Source organism: Primulina eburnea, chromosome 1, assembly GCF_022965805.1.
Source record: "Primulina eburnea isolate SZY01 chromosome 1, ASM2296580v1, whole genome shotgun sequence".
NCBI lineage: Eukaryota > Viridiplantae > Streptophyta > Magnoliopsida > Lamiales > Gesneriaceae > Primulina > Primulina eburnea.
In genome coordinates, this window is record NC_133101.1 from 4254960 (window position 1) to 4272589 (window position 17630).

The 17630-nt window shown below is 34.0% G+C and overlaps 1 protein-coding gene and 1 pseudogene across 1 annotated transcript; both read right to left on the bottom strand.

Annotated features, from left to right (window-relative positions):
- Positions 1-2449: 2449 nt before the first annotated feature.
- On the bottom strand, positions 2450-7240 carry LOC140823227 (transketolase, chloroplastic-like; annotated as a pseudogene).
- Positions 7241-8994: 1754 nt separating this feature from the next.
- LOC140823229 (phenylalanine ammonia-lyase-like) lies at positions 8995-13160 on the bottom strand. Its single transcript, XM_073184459.1, has 2 exons — positions 12668-13160; positions 8995-10818 (listed from the first exon to the last, which is right to left on the bottom strand). The coding sequence occupies exons 1-2, from the start codon at positions 13006-13008 to the stop codon at positions 9066-9068; spliced, it is 2094 nt and encodes a 697-aa protein (XP_073040560.1). The 5' UTR covers positions 13009-13160; the 3' UTR covers positions 8995-9065.
- Between the last annotated feature and the right edge of the window lie 4470 nt (positions 13161-17630).

The following is a 17630-nucleotide window of genomic DNA, read 5'->3' on the forward strand; positions in this document are numbered from 1 at the left end:
GTTTGGTATGATTTTAATAAGAGTGATTAAATTTATATATTAGATTGTAATGACAAAATTAACCTTATCATAATAAATTTTATAATTTCAAAGTTGATGTTTGAGTTCATATTTTCTATATGTTCATGTGTCGATAGTACTTGCATGATTTAGTTATTTTTACCTAATTTTATATATTATATAATATGATAATTGAGCCCTTGATTTTTTGAGTCAAGTCAAATATCAATTTTTAAGGTTAATCGAGTGATACTAATAATTTTATTGAGATTTATAAAAATTATTTATATAATTATCTCGAATTCATTTATATAATTATCATATTATATAATATATAAAAATAAATAAAATATTTATTTGATTTAAATTTCTACCTACTAGCATAGATTTATAAAAAATCATTATAAATTGAGGGTAATTAAGTCATTTGTAGTGTATTTTATCATTAAATTAAAATTATCACACCTTCTATTAGGGATAATTTATCCTTCTAAAAAATTATTTATCAAGGGCCCATGATATTATCATGAGCTTTTTAAAAATGTACCAAACATGGGATAAGAAGGATTATTTATCAATCTCTCTCTTATCTCATGTACCAAACAATGCCTTAGCATAAAAAGTAAAACCTTTTCATGGATAACTCAAATAAGAAATCCGTCTCACAAATACGATCCGTGAGACCGTTTCACACAAGTTTTTACCTTTTTCTCGAATATCCATGTCGTTGTTTGGACAAGATTTGTATAAAGGATGAGCGATGGGAAAGCTAGTTTGATCACGGTACATATATATATATATATATATATATATATATATATATAATCAATCAATATCATGGAGAAAATCCCAAACCAAAATCGGTATATTTGACCAAAACATGTATAACTAATGTATACTAGTATCCCTGACCAAAAAAAAAAATATTGTGAAAGGTTATTAAATTAATTAAAATAAAGAATTAAACTTTTATTTTTAACTCAGGTGGGACAATGATATTACACGAGAAACATGAATTTACAGGAGAAGCAACATAAAATCACCAAATTATTAAATTTTATTTATGTATGTAACATGGAATACAAAGATAATCAAAATGTATAATCAGCACTTCTCAATACTTATCCCAATGATAAACTAGGTTTCCTGCTAAAGCAATACCATCGTTCACCGCTGACCAAATGCACTTCCCCTGACTACACGGACCGCCGGACTGTTCCGAATTAAAAACGTCGAAAGACTTGTAATACAATCCCCACTGGAGATCACAAGAAAACAAGGTAGAAAACGGTATCACGCAGAAACTGAAGTGAAATTCCTTGTTAGGATACAATGCAATGTTTCCCAGATCGTCGTCCGAGGAGGCACAATGAACGAATAGTTTTTCAGAATTCGGAGGAAGATGACTGACGACATGAACCGTGACCATATGCGACGAAGAACATGTCGCCGCCTTTTCGAGTGTCGTCGTCTGGACAAGATTTGCGTAAAGGATGAGCGATAGTAAAGCGAGTTTGATCATGTTGTATATATATACCACGACGATGAGGTTTGATTTATTTGTTTATGTATTGAATTAACTTTGTTTCATGCACATCCTTCAAATAAATAAGTGGGAAAATGAAATATGTAGTCAACCATCATGACAAATATTGAATTATCATAATAGGGTTTTATATGGAAAATCGGATTTCTTAAACTTTTATTACATACCGCCTTGATTTTTTTAAATTGCGGGGAAAAATAACGTTAATTTGGGATGATGGTCAGAAAATCTGAAATTAATATCATCTATATATATATATGTGCATGTATATGTATATGGGGGCCAAAATTCCAAGAGAAGATTTGGGATTACGGATTACCTAAACAATGAAGATCATGGGTGGAAATATTTGATTATATATATCCCACATTTAGCAGCATCTGGACTATGTAAATTCGAATAAAAATTTTCGAAATCTGTGATTTCAATCAATATTTTACCTACTATTATTGTAATATGAAATTCAAGAAAATCCAAATCCGAACTTGAATCTCGAGAGTCCACATGCATGTAATATTATTTATAAATCAAACCTATTGTGTCCTGTGTCACATCTTTTGGCTTCTTTACTTTGGTATACCGATCTTTTCACTGGGTGGAAAACTGTGAATGGAATATCATATTTCGAAATAAATAAATTTTTGGGTTTTTGGATCCATTATTATTACACATAAAGACAATTAAAATTAAAATTCGAAGTTAATACAACAAAACCAAACTTAATAAACCATTTCCACCCAAAGTAAGAAAAGTTAATAAAAAAAAACAAAAGTTATTTTCCATGACTTTAATATGGTTGAAAATATAATTATTTGCATTTATAATTCTCCTATTAAATCAAAATATACAATTTATATGCATGACAATTATTTCAGTATATATTATCACTTTCCTTATTTCCGGTTGACAAAAAGAATAATATATCCATGCAATTTATTTATTTTGAACACTCTTAATTTCCCTAATCCAACGTATATGAGTGATGATATTATTACTAGAAGACCCAAAATTTGGCCATTATTTTGACAGAAGTTCCCGAGCGATCCTGGTAATATTCTCTTCTGTAAAACCGTACTTTTTAAAAGTGTCCAAATAAGCTCCACTGGCACCAAATTCCTCCACACCAAGAATCACACCTTCTTGTCCAACATACTCCCTCCATCCCAGAGGATAGCTAGCCTCGACACTAAGGCGCTTAGTTACGCTCCGCGGCAAGATGTGCTCTTTGTACTCGACAGGCTGCCTGTCGAAGAGCCTCCAACACACTAGCGAAACGACTCTCACCTTCTGCCCTTCTTTCCTCAGAACATCCGCACTACTTTCACAAAGACACAACTCAGATCCCGTACCGATCAATATGATGTCCGGTAAATCTTGCCCAGAGTTGTCACTCACTATATAACCACCCCTTGCTACTGCATCAGCATCCGTTCCTTCCACATGTGCCGCTACTTTTTGCCTTGACAAGGCAATCAGACTTGGCACGTCTCGATTCGCAACAGCTACTTTGTATGCACCGGAGGTCTCATTCCCATCTGCTGGGCGGAAAACTAGAAGCCGTGGAATAGCTCGTAAGCCAGCGAGCTGCTCAACCGGCTGGTGTGTTGGCCCATCTTCTCCCAACCCAATTGAGTCATGAGTCATTACATAGATGACTCCGGCTTGACTTAGGGCAGATAGCCTGATCGAGTTCTTCATGTAATCAGAGAAGACAAGGAAGGTTGCCGCAAATGGAATCAGACCGCTACCATGCAATGCGATGCCATTTGAAATTCCGGCCATGGCATGTTCCCTCACACCATATCTGATGTTTCGACCCCATGGAGAGGCAGGCAGCTGAAAATCACCGTAGCCGTGTAGATAGGCTTTGTTAGAGGAAGCAAGATCTGCACTTCCACCGACAAAGCCTGGGAGAACTTTTGCAAGATGGTTTAAGCACTTCTCGGAGTAGCCCCGTGTTGCATCGAGAGGGTCGGATGCAGACCATGTCTGAACAAATTCAACACTCAATTAAGGGACCGTTTTGAAGGAAATAAAACATAATTTCAATTGATCGCAAAGGACAACATAATTTCAAAACTTAATTTTTTCGTTCAGCATGACAAAATCTTGGATCCAAGCATTCATACCGGCAACGAATTTTCCCAACCCGGCACCAATCCTCCATTTAGAAGAACCTGGAACTCTGCTGCTTCTTCAGGGTATTTGCTTTTGTAACAACTCAATTTAGAATGCCACTCCTTTTCCAATGCTTCTCCATAATCGCCTTGGGCTTGCATTTCCCTTCAAATGCATACACACAGTTTCAAACAATCGACGTTACTATATTAATTTGACATTTATCGCATACCCTGCTTCTTCAGGCAAGATCAGATGGGTTCATATTATCTTAGTTTATACATCATAAGTAACACTAGGCGCAGTAATTTATACCTATATGTCATAGGAATCACATGGAACCGGTCTCGATCCTCCCACATAATCTTCTGCTTCATCTGTTTCTCATCTTCTTCATCAAAGACACCATGGTGTGCTTTTGAAGTTCCTTCCTTTTTCGACAATTTTCCTATGCGCGTCTTCACCTAAATTCATTTGTTTATCCGTTGGTACCAGTAGAATCAAACAAAAATAGGAAAGAAAAGAAACCATGGTCGATTCAAGACGAAGATAAGAACTCTTACATATACTCAAGATTTCCAGTTGACCACATACCTGTATAAAAGTTGGCCTTCGGTTTTCCTTGTAAGCTTCCAACAGAGCAGTTTTTAAGGGATTTCATGTCTCCACGTGTATCATCTATGGTTATTGTATTCCAACCCAGTGCCTTAAATCGTAACGATATATCCTCAGAAAACGCAAGGTTGGTGGAACCATCAATTGTGCTACTATTATCATCATAAATTAATGTAAGCTTATTAAGCCGCCAATGTGCTGCCAGCGATGCTGCTTCAGTGTGAAATTCCTTCCATGGCACAGCCATCACCCATGATGCAATACCTGTAATAACAAATGCAATATACTACTTGTCTTGTACTCAAAATTATTTAGTTTTTGTCTTAGTTTTAAGCTTACGTTCGATGGTCTACGATTGTAATATCTGGTTTGTTGAACCTGGCTGCTAAGTGGGCTTCAACAAGCGCTAGACCAACGGCGTTTGCTACTCCTTGTCCTAGGGGCCCTGTTGTTTAACAAAAAACATTGAAACACTTTAATTAGGCAGAGTTTTGTACTTAACTTGATATAATTCTATAAAAAAACACTTGTCAACAAAAAAAATGGCCCTCAGCACCATAAATCACTAAGCTCAACTTTCATCTCTGCTTGACCGATGGTTCTTGCAGACAGATTCTCTTCTGCCTTTTTACTCAAGGGCCAATCCTCAGATGGCCAAAGAAATCGTCACGTCCCCTCCAACAGCTAATGTTTTCGAACCTACCGTTTGCACTCAGATCTTCACTTTCACTATTACTTTCAATACTATCAACGTCAAAAATCAAGTTCTTGAACATTAACATTCTTTTAGAAAAAAGCAGAAACTTTTACATGAGTCTAGATGGATGTTTTAGCAATTACTCAAGCACCATATTTTAATCCAACAATTGAGTCTTTTCCAGAATACTCTAATTATTGTACTTGGTACACGACATCATTACCCACCCCAAGGCCTGAAAAATTAAGGAAATTAGGTCATCTTAGATCGTTACCAGTGGTGACTTCAATTCCATCTGTCACTACATTCTCTGGATGGCCGGGCGTGTTACTTCCAAGTTTACACAACCGTTTGAGGTCCTCAATCTGGACAATTCAAGAATGAACAAATAGATATTCAAATAAACAAGTTGATGAAAAAGTAACCAGAAAACATTATCACTCTGCCTCAGGTTGCAGTCATTTCAAGAAAGAAATATGTACCAATAAGACCTATAAAACAGTGCTAATATCCGAAAATTCATGAAATCCTTAATATGTACAATAGTTGTTGCCCATAAGACAGTCAAATTTTTTAATCAAGGTGAACCTCAACTTAATAGACTATATATCCTTTTGCAACTCCTCTCGGTAATACATAAAATCGAAAAGCACCGAATCAGATTAATAAATGGAGAGAAACGCAGGAGAAACCATGATTACCAAACTCCAAAATGAAGGCCTAGCTAGATGGAATCACTCTATTGAAAAAATATAAGAGTCGCCCAAAATAAATTAAGCACTCGATCCTAAACTAAATTCTTTGGCTCACTTCTTCAATGGTCGTGATTATAATGGATTTAGACACTCGATCCTAAACTAAATTCTTTGGCTCACTTCTTCGATGGTCGTGATTATTTCCATGATTGAATGGAAGGCGACTATCATGAACAGAGAGGTCACGCAGAACAGGACCGGCCACCACTGTTCAATAGGTACATCCTAAAAAAGGTTACTGCACACATGGTGTAAGCATCGTAGTCCAGATAGAATAGCTAGAAAACCCCTTCAAAATGCATTAATTCACACACACGGAACACCAAAAACTGGGAAGAGCAGTGAAGAGCGATATATTTCGAAAATGTTTTGTTTGAATTTCATTGCCCCATTAACAAAACTATGTCCATATCTGTAAGACGATATTACAATCAAGACAAACCATTTTACCCAAAACGAAAGCATAAAGGAGAATGACTTCTTTTAAGGAGCGTGGAACCACATCAGAATTAAATTCCGAAATCCCTGAATCAAACTATTACTGAAGCAAAAGTAACTAAAACGCAAAAAAAAAAAACGTTATTCTCAATGTATTAAAGATGGAATTTACTCGGAAAAAGGCGACCCATTGTGGCGAAATCACGCCCTCTGCTACCTTTCCACCCCAAAAAACACTACTTTTTCATCCAAATCTGATGCATCTATGATCACGTTGAATGCGATAACACTAATAACTGTTTCAGCAACATTCACAATATCTACTTTTAAAAATTATCTATATTCTATATTAGCTTCCTGTGAATCAATGTATTCGTAACACTATATCAATCATGATGATTAATCAAAAAAAAAAAGGCCAGGAAGATCAAAGCAAGAAGCACAGAGAAAACGAAAAAAAAAACCTGAATAGACTGAAACCCAGCAAGATGAAGGCAAACATACTGAAGCAGACAGCCATGGCCGGCACTGAGAACAAATCTATCCCGATCAAACCACCCGGGATCCTTGGGATTGTACCTCAGGACGTGCCTGTACAGCAAGTATCCAACCTCCGCCATCCCCATCGCCATTCCAGGGTGCCCCGATCGCGCCTCCTGCACGGAATCAACCACCAGCATTCTGAAGTTGTCCACACACCTGCTGTCCACGAGCTCCTGAAATCTCTCGTCGTCTTCTTCGATCTCTTTCTCCAGAGCTGAGAAATGGGACGGGTAAGCTGTTTGGAGCTCCTGCTTCCATAGGAGCTTGTAGTTTTGGTCTGTGGAGAGATGGGTTGTTTTGCTGCTGTGGAGGAGAGTGCTTTTGCATGAAAATCGTGGGGTTCTGGTGATTTGTTTGGTCGACTTTGTGGGAAAGAGGAGGGGATTGGAGCTAGAAGCCATTGCCATGTTGGTTTCAACTCAGTGTTTCTTGATCAAGATTCAAGACTGAAATCTTCGTTCGGAGAGAAGATTATGCGAATATGTATGTACACATATATTATATTATAGAAAGAAGAGTGTAGCAGGTTTACGTAGCAGAAAATCGAACGAAAAGAGGTACGTGGCGAGAGAGCAAAATGAAGGATTTCTTTTATTTTACTGAATTTGTCTGAATACGATGTGGTTCATACAGGTGGAAGATCACTTCCCGAAGGTTATAAATTTTAAATATATAAGATTAGATGTCAAACTAATTTATTATTTAAAAAATAGATCTTATTTGAAATTTTTAAATTTTATAATATCTCATATCTATCATAGTAATATTTTTAATAAATATTATTATTATAAACTTTGGCATACGTGTAACAAAATGTAAGGGTAAAAACTTGTGTGAGACGGTCTCACGGGTCATATTCGTGAGACGGAGCTCTTATTTGGGTCACCCATGAAAAAGTATTACTTTTTATGCTAAGAGTATTACTTTTTATTGTGAATATGGGTAGGGTTGACCCGTCTCACGGATTATGATCCGTGAGACGGTCTCACATGAGACTCACTCAAATGTAAGGATGATTCAATTGAATTTTATAAACTATATAAAAAAAATCGAATAATTTATTTTGACAGTTAAGTTTTGGGCTGTCCTTTGAGTTGTCCTTTAAAAAAAAAATTAAAAAAAAAAAAGAAAAAAGAAACAAACCCCTGCGCTGCGCCAAATTGGGCGAGGCTGCGCAGCCTCACTCCCGGCGCCAAATTCCCCTTTTTTTCTTTTTCTTTTTAATTTTTTATTTATATTTATTATAAATATTTGTATTAAAAATATAAATATTATTTAAATAATTATATAATATTTATTATTTTAATAATTACATATTTAATCATATAAATTTAAAATAATAATTGTTGATTTTTAAAATATTTATTTATTTATGTTAATCATTATTAATTAAGAACTAATTTGATTTAATGATTAATAATTAATATAATTTTAATACAAATGCAAAAAAATTAATAGAACAGTACATTTCATAAATAAATTGAAAAAGATAATCGAAATACAAATACAACTTGAAACACAATACAAATACAAAGATTGAAGTAAATATGTTGAAAATAAAAAGAATATTTCGATAATATTCTAAGATTTGAAGTAAATGAATTGGAGATGAATGTTGTATTTGGTGCAGAAATCGCACTATTTTAGTGTAAAATTTATACCAAAATAGATTTTGTGGTTGGAGATTGACGTGGCCTTATGGACTTTACAAATTTAAAAGCCGACACATTGTTATTTTTTAAATTAAAAAAAGCCGATACAACATGTTTTTTATAAGAGTTACCTTCGTGGTTTCTCCAAAACTTTTATTGTCAATTACATGAGATATATATCCTATCAGATTTGTCCGATGAAAATTTCTTATTTTTAATGACAAAAGTATTAATTTTCATTATAGATATAGACCAGATCGATTCGTCTCACACATATAAACTCGTCTGACAAGATATTTGTCCCATAAAGCAGCGATGAAATCCAATTAAAAATCAATTTTAAGCTAAAATTTTAAGAAAATATACTGTTTGATAATTTTTTGTAGTTCAAGTTAGTTTCAATTTACGACAAAAAATCGAACCGTACATTGTAAGGATTACATGAGTTTAAAAAAATATTATTAGTTCCAATTAATTGTACTGCCACTCTAAATTGACAAGATTTGAAAAATTCATTGTATTAATCTATAAATAAATAAAAAAAGAAGAAGAAGAAGATGAAAGAAAGAAGAATAAGATTTGACAAAAGAATGGGTGAAACAGATTTCTAATTTAAATTAAACATAAAAATAAAAAAGAGGAAATATTTATTAATTTCTAAAATCCATACATGCACAATAAGTTAGTGATCATATATATGTTTACAAGATCAAATTGGAAGGAGCACCATCCCATCCCTTCAAACAATCCAACAAAGGATCAATCAGTTTCCCTTCACAAATGGCTGAAAAAACCTTATCAAAGTCTTCGCCGGGCGACCGCGCCTTTTCGCCGGTCAAGAAAGTAGTCCCCAAGTCATCCCTCACAAACTTGTACAATGGATACGACCTGCACTCCTTGATCCTATTACCAATGTTTGGTTTTCCGTTTTCCAAGTTGAGTCGAGCCCTTTCGACTTCGTCCGGTAAAAGCGCGTTCAGTTCTTCCTCAAATGCACTGATTTTATGGAAAACAGATGTGCTAAGCTGCTTCTCATTTTCGCCATTGGCCAAAGCGTGATCGACTAGTACCTGCCTTAGTTTTTGCATCAATGGATAGTTAGCACTGCATGGATCATCGATATAGGTAAAGGCATGCTCCCTGTCGACAACTTTTAGCAGATCTTTCTCACAAAATCTTGATGGACGGATTTCACCATTTTGGCTTGCGATCAGGACTTTTCTAGCCACTTGGCTGACAGCATTTTTTACTCCAACTTTCAGATTCTCCTCCAAATGCCTCAGATCAATGGCCTGGCACAATGCCACCAAGAAAGTTGAAGACATGAGCTTCAATATGTCGACTGCTTCGGCTGTTTTTCTCGAAGAAATCATCCCCAAAGAGTTGACATCTTGGTTATGTTGCTCAGCACTCTGGACATGGTTAGTAACTGGATTGGCAAGGAACTGCAGCTCGGAACAGTAAGCGGCCATGGCGATCTCAGCGCCTTTGAATCCATAATCCAGGCTTGGGTCACGTCCGCCTGATATATTCGATGTCAACCCGTTGTTGTAAAAGTCATTCACAAGCTCTGAGAATTGTGCAAACATGAGCTTCCCAATTGAGGCAACTGCTAAACGAGCATTATCCATAGACACTCCTATAGGTGTACCCTGGAAATTTCCTCCATGAATGGTCTTGTTTCTTGATACATCAATCAATGGATTGTCATTCACGGAATTGATCTCTCTTTCAATGGACTTTGTTGCTGCCCGAATGACTTCAATCTGCGGTCCTAGCCATTGCGGGGATGTCCGAAGGGCGTACCTGTCCTGTTTCGGCTTCAGCAGAGGGTCCATTTCATGATACGTTTGTGATTGTTTGACATATGAACTCCCCTCAAGAATATGTTCCATTATAGCAGCGGCCTCAATCTGACCGGGATGATGCTTTAGTTTATGTATCAAATGATCCACAAATTCCGGCTTTCCCTGCATGACTTCAGCAAAAACAGCAGACAGAACCTCGGATAAAACAGCAAGAATATTGGCCTCGAAAAGGACTACGGAGGCCAAGCCCGAACCCACTGCAGTTCCATTCACTAATGCAAGGCCTTCTTTCGGTTGCAACTCGAAGAAGCCAGTGTCAATACCCGCAAGGGCGAACGCTTGGGCGGGGTCAAGGACTTTCCCATTTGGCCCAACAGCCTTGGCATTGGGACGCCCCAGTAGAAGTCCGGCAATGTACGACAATGGCACTAGGTCACCGGAGGCCGTGATAGTGCCTCGAAGGGGCAAGCATGGGGTTATGTTGCTGTTAAGCAATTTGGCAATGGCTTCTAAAACCTCAAATCTGATGCCTGAGTAGCCTTGAAGTAAAGTGTTGATTCTTACAAGCATTGAGGCTCTTGTTGCTGAGTGAGGCAGAGTGTGGCATGATTCAGTGTCATCGCCAAAGATTCCAGCATTGAGGAACCTGAAGCAGAAAAAATCACACAATTTTTGAGCAGATTAAAGAAAGATATCTCAGAAGAAAATTTGTTTGGTTTGATATTATAATCTTGGTGTGTGTGGAAAATATATCCCTCAAAATTCAAATTCGCAAGTCCAACTAAACAATCTTACATACATTTGGTCAAATAAATATTTAAACACAAAATTAAAAACAGAAGGAAAAAAACACTTTAGTTTAATTATATATTATAAACAAGCTAAGTTCTTGTACATAAAAGTATATTTTTATATTAAAAATTCAGTATATACATACATATATGAAATAGAAATCAAGATATTTAAGTTTGGAGATCATATGCTCGAGTGTTGGGGGCGAAAGAAATCAGTTTCAGGTGTGGAATATTCCAGTATTGGGAGAGAAAAAGAAACAACCTTTCAGTTGTGAGATATAATTATAGGGTAGGTCACATGTGAGACTGTTTCACGGATCCCAATCTGTGAGACGGGTCAACCCTACCCATATTCACAATAAAAAGTAATACTCTTAGCATAAAAAGGAATACTCTTAGCATAAAAAGTAATACTGTTTACTGGATTATCCAAATAAAGATCTGTCTCACAAAATACGATATGTGAGACCGTCTCACACAAGTTTTTGCCATAATTATATGAGTGACGATATTTTATGACTGACGTCGTATTAGAAAACCCAAAAAGATCCGTTTACGGGGTGAGCCACAGAGAAAGCCAAAGATCGAGATAATATATTATCGTTACAAATTATCACTTATATATCAGATCCACCTCCTCGAGCAGTCCCAATGAATTAGATAAGTTTATGGGATTTATCTGATATTTTCCCTGAATATATAATATTTTTAAAGCAATTATATGTCGATATATTTACATTTTAACAAAAAAAAAATTTATTCTTTCTACATAATGTGGTGATAATAACCACTCGATTAAGATGAAATACAAAAAAAAAAAATGCTTTTCTTCAAGTTCTCGACTAACTTTTATTAAAAAAAATTATTTTCTTAATATTTATGTATAAAATTTTAGAAAATTAATATTTTATTATATATCTTTTTTTAATTCAATCCTATTAATTATTATTCTGCGTTCAGATTGACTGGTGGAAATCAAGAATTTCAATATCACGATCTCAAAAAAAATGTAATTGCTTTTGATTACGATTTTGTTTTAAAGAAATTTAAATTCATCATCTCAATTTAAACCAGTTCAAATATATTTGTTTAAAGAGCGAGTCTCATGTACGTGAGACCGTCTCACAGATCTTAATATGTGAGATGGGTCAACCCTGCTCATATTCACAATAAAAAGTAATACTTTTGGCATAAAAAAATAATATTTTTTCATGAATGACTCAAATAAAATATTTGTCTCACAAATACGATCTGTGAGACCGTCTCACACAAATTTGTTTAAATTCGATTGAAACTTCTCCACAAAATCATATTCCTCTATCAAAATTCGATTGAAACTTCTCCACAAAAATCATATTCCTCTATCGCATTTAATTTTGATGTGCTTTATTCCCGTACACGTGAGGTGCCGGAAAATAACATGCATGCATGGACCTAACTTGGCACGTGTGATCTTGAGTTGGCCACCGAGAAATCCATTTTCGTTCGTTATAACAATTATTTAAAAACAACAGTTGGGTTTAGACAATATGTGAAATTCTTTGCATATATATATATATATATATATTGATATTGGGAACACTTTCATATATGTAGATATTATATAATAAAACAATAAATTTATGTTTGATCAATAATTTAATAAAAGAAAAAATTAAATAAATAAACAGAAACTTATTTATGATATAATTACGTGCTGACCTAATGAGCTCAATTTGTAGAGCACCACCTTGTTTGGTTCTCCTATGCGATGTTGCGCCAAACCCTGTGGTCACCCCATAGCTGTCTGTCCCTTTCTCTATACTCTCCACAACCCAATCACTGCTGGCCTTCACCCCCTCCCTCGCCGTCTCCGCCAGCTCCACCGTCACCCCCATCCCTCTGCCAGCCACCGCGGCCACCTGAGATATCGTCAGCGTCTCGCCCCCCAGCCGCACCACCGGCCTCCGGTACTCCTCCACCATGCGCTTCACTTCATCGAGGTGGTTCCCTTTGAGCGACTCCGCCGCCGCATTCCAGTTCAAGGGATCAACACAATCCATACTCGATGTTATGTTACGAAATTTGATGGAATAGCTAGAACCCTTATTTTTTTTGTATAAAAATTTATTAAAAACAGTAAATTTTTAGCTGATTATGTCGCAAGAATTAGGAAATGCGCGAAGCTCATGAAATATTATAGCTGAGCAGCTGAATTTCCTGAGAGTGTTGGCTAACTTTTGGTATGTATAAATAGAGGCAAATTTGGACATGGAGTGGTGTCTTATGCGTTAGTTGAAAACCACTCCAAGCCGTTGGATGAGATTAGGAATCGTGTGCCGCTATCGCGACACGTGTATGTATTATTTTTAAAAGTGTTGTGAATGAGAGTTGATATGATCGTTAATTTAATAATTTGATGATATATCAAAGTTTATTATTCTTAAATTACTTTGAAGAAAATATTATAGATGGTATTATTATATTTTGAAGAAAAGAATATTCTAAAGTTTAAATATGGAGTAGATCTCTTGTGAGATGGTCTCACAAATCTTTATCTGACGGGTCAATCCTACTTATATTCACAATAAAAAATAATACTTTTACCATAAAAAATAATATTTTTTCATGGAGGACTCAAATAAAAGTTCTCTCTCATAAAATATGATCTGTGAGACCGTCTCACACAAATTTTTGTCTTTAAGTATGATATTATATTTATTCATTTACTATTGGAAAGGGATAAAAGTGCGTGGGTGGTTGTTAGGAAGAGCCTAGGCAGTAATTAGCAGTAGGAAACATTGACTGTTTGCTCATCTTCTTGGCACACGTTAAATATACATATATTAAATTTAAAATAAATTTTAATGTTGACTTTATTAAATTTTATACAAATTAAAACTAGTATTTTTGTGCATTTTATACTTTATTAAAAGACAGATTTTGAGCTTCTTTTCTTAAAAATTCAAAAAGAAAATTTATTTTTTTATTTTTTTATCAAATATTAGAACTACTTTATTTTTATTTAACAAAATACTCTAAAAAATTGTTTTAATAAAGTTTTCTTTAAGTTGTAGGTTTATTATGTGCCTTTTTCTTAAATAAGAACTACTCTAGTAAATAAAGTATTTTTTTCTGTGCCATAGTCAAAAATCTGTAATTAAATATATAGTGTATAGAATTAAATGCACGCAACAACAAGGCATTGTGACTTGTGAGCATTGCCCTCTTTTCGGTTACCGAATTATGTCGGGTTTGGCCTTTTTGTATTTTTTTTTCGGGTTTGGCCTTTTTGTATTTTTTTTTTAAATCGAACCGATCAAATTTTACATCAAAATGTTTCTACTTATAGTGTATAGAATTAAATGCACGCAACAACAAGGCATTGTGAGCATTGCCATTTCTTTTCGGTTACCGAATTATGTCGGGTTTGGCATTTTTGTTTTTTTTTTAAAAAAAACAAAATCTAACAGATCGAATTTTACATCAAATCCCGAGGTATTAAACCAAAGTACATATTGGTTAATTCGTTGATAAGGTTATCTACAATAATAAAAATATTTCCTTTAAATATTTGTGGACTTCATAATCCACATCATCAATCAAATATCTCCCTACTCAAATATCTCATATTTCACAATCAAATATCACACCAACCAAATATTTATGGTCTTACTGTTTTGGGTCTACCTAAACTGTGTCGACCAAAACAAAACATTGGTGACCAATTGTTGGTCGACGGTCATTTGGTCGACCAAATTGGTCATTCAATTTTGTAATGGCAGTTGGAGCATGTGGAAAAGTTAACTACCCTACTAGCCAAGAGACCTAAATAAGACAACTGGCTATATATCCTCTACCCAAGCAGGAGATACCTAACTGTGGAATGCTTTTAGACATACCAGCTTATATGGTTAGTTCGACTCCATTTTGGTGTATACCAACGTTAGATCGATCCAAAGTTAAAAAAATGAAACTTTTTTTCATGTAATGCGATGTATTAATATCCGTGAAAATACATATGTGATTCATTTTTTGCCATTGGATCAACCCTGGAAATATGGTCGGATAATTCTAGCCTGTATATTCAGTTTAATATTTATAAATTTCTTTACACAAGGCTCAAGGAGATTGCTAGCTACCCAACATGTATGTAAGTAGCCTGAGATCCACTTCGATGGATTATACAAGTATTCGGCCTAGAATTCCTGTGCTGCCACATGCATGCTTGGAGTATATATATTCAAACCGACAGGCCAAGGTCTGGCCAAGCTCACTGCAGACCTTGGCCTGCAGTGCATCATCTATGAAAAGCTTTTTATACCTGACTCTTTCAGTTTTTATCGTTATTATAGAACGGTTATTCTCAACTATGAATATCGTCAAAATTATGATTCAGAGCAAAATGAATGATGATTTCTCTCGGATGTATTGATGATATTTTATTTAAAGAGAAATTGCTTAAAAATATTTTTATAGATGTTATTATTGAAGAGTTTGAAAATTTTAAGGAATGTCAAATTCTTTTTGGTTAGAAATTTTCTTTTTAAAACGTATTGTTTATGTTTAGTTGAATATAACTAATGTATTTTTTGTCTTTCCTCTTTTAATATTTTGTCTGTATTTTATAAGCGGTCCCACAGATTCGAAATTCTAGATCCGCCTATGCATGTATAATAGAAACGGGAAAAAAAAAATCGCCTACAATATTTCATGTTACATTAACAACTGATTGACACATATGTCAAATTACAACTGTTTTTCTAGCTTCATTATGTTAGTAAATTTGCACACGAATAAAAAAAAAACTATAAATGACATATTAATATAACAGGGAATTTTGCATGAAATGTTATGGAGATTTTTCTCAAAAGAAAAAACATTTTCGTATCTCTTTGTCTTCTCGTGATCGGTACACGTAAATTTTAATAATTTATTGTCTCTCTTATGTTTTAGCCTCGCTTTTTTTTTTCTTTTCTTTTAAGTAGTCAATCACACTGTAAATTAATCTCTTTTTTTCCTTTTAAGTAGTAAAAATTTGATTTTTTTTTTCTTGTAATCCTTTTTCTATTGCCGCTTAGTAATATTCGACATTGCGTTTGTAATATTCGATGAGACGTAAACAATTTTTAGTATCACGTTAACACATAATGAAATAAGAATTAAAAAAAAAAAAAAAAAGGAACAATCCATCTTGGAAGACGAAGACCGAACTTCGACAATTAAAATAAAATAGATTTCTTGTGAGACGTTCTCATAGATTTTTTTCGCGAGACGGGTCAACTATGTCCATTTTTACAATAAAAAGTAATACTTTTGAGATGAAAATTAATTTTTTTCATGGGTGACTTAAAAAGAGATCTGTTTAACAAAATTAATCAGTGAGGACCGTTTCATGAGAGTTTTAGTATTTAAAATATCAAATTAAAATATGCCAACATATAGAGTAAATTTGACTATTTTCCCATGATCATATGTAATTTTTTCTGAGTTGAAATAAAAAATTAGATATTTTGATGAGGTGAGAGTCACACAAGTAGGGTGTCAAAATCTGACACATCTCGACAACCCAATCTGGTTCACCCCGAAAAAATCAGGTTTGGATTGAGAGTTTTCGGGTTCATGTCAGATTGAGTTGAGCTCGATATGTAACCCGAAAAAGTAATCGTCTTTGGGTTGGATACGGGTTGACCCAAAAATTTAAATTTTTTATATAAATAATATATATTTCCTACATTTTTATATGTTGTATGTTTGAAAAAAAAATTATATATTTATATCGTAAATTTTAATAATTTAGTATTTATTGTGTACATCTTTTATTTTTTAAAAATATTGTTTATTTGATTTAGTAAATATACTTTTAATTTTCTACCATTAGAATTTCAATTTTAAATCATTTATGAGATATTTTGTTATCATGTGTTTAAATTAAAATATTATTATTATTTAATTTTAAAAAATGTAAAAAAAAAATCAAGATCAGTTTGAGTCGGGTTGGTCGGGTTCGGGTCCATCCTGAACAACTTTTTAATGCTATTATGCATCAACACAATCCGAACCCACCCAAATCAACACCCCTACACACAAGTAGGTAAAATATATCTCGCTTCCTTAGTTAGCATATTACTATTTTTTCCATAAGTCGTGATACGATATTTTAAACAAATTTGATATTATATGTAATCTAAAAACAACTGATGTTTCAATTGTAATGTGCAAATTACAATTTCTTATCATATTCAATAAAAATGTATTTTATTTATTTTAAATTGAAATTTCTCTCCTATCCAATTTATTGTTTTAGAAATCAATTAATTAGCTGAGACGTGTTTTCATATTTAAATAATCTATTGAAGTTCCAAACACTCGATTTCTTTGGGTGATTTTGGATACACAAGTAGTAGTTTAAAAAAAAACATTTAAATGAGTTCAGCTTTTTAAAGAGTTTTAATGAAAATGTTTTGGTGTTTTGATAAATGTTGAAAACAATTTTGTTTTTAATTTTAAATAGAAGTAGAAACAAAAGTCAAAAACCCAGAAATTCTAGATTCTGATAACATATTTTTTAAAAACAATTTTTGTAACCAACAACATGTTTGTTTACTAAGAGTAAGTTTCTTGTGAGACGGTCTTACGAATCTTTATCTGTGAGACGGGTCAACCCTATCGATATTCACAATAA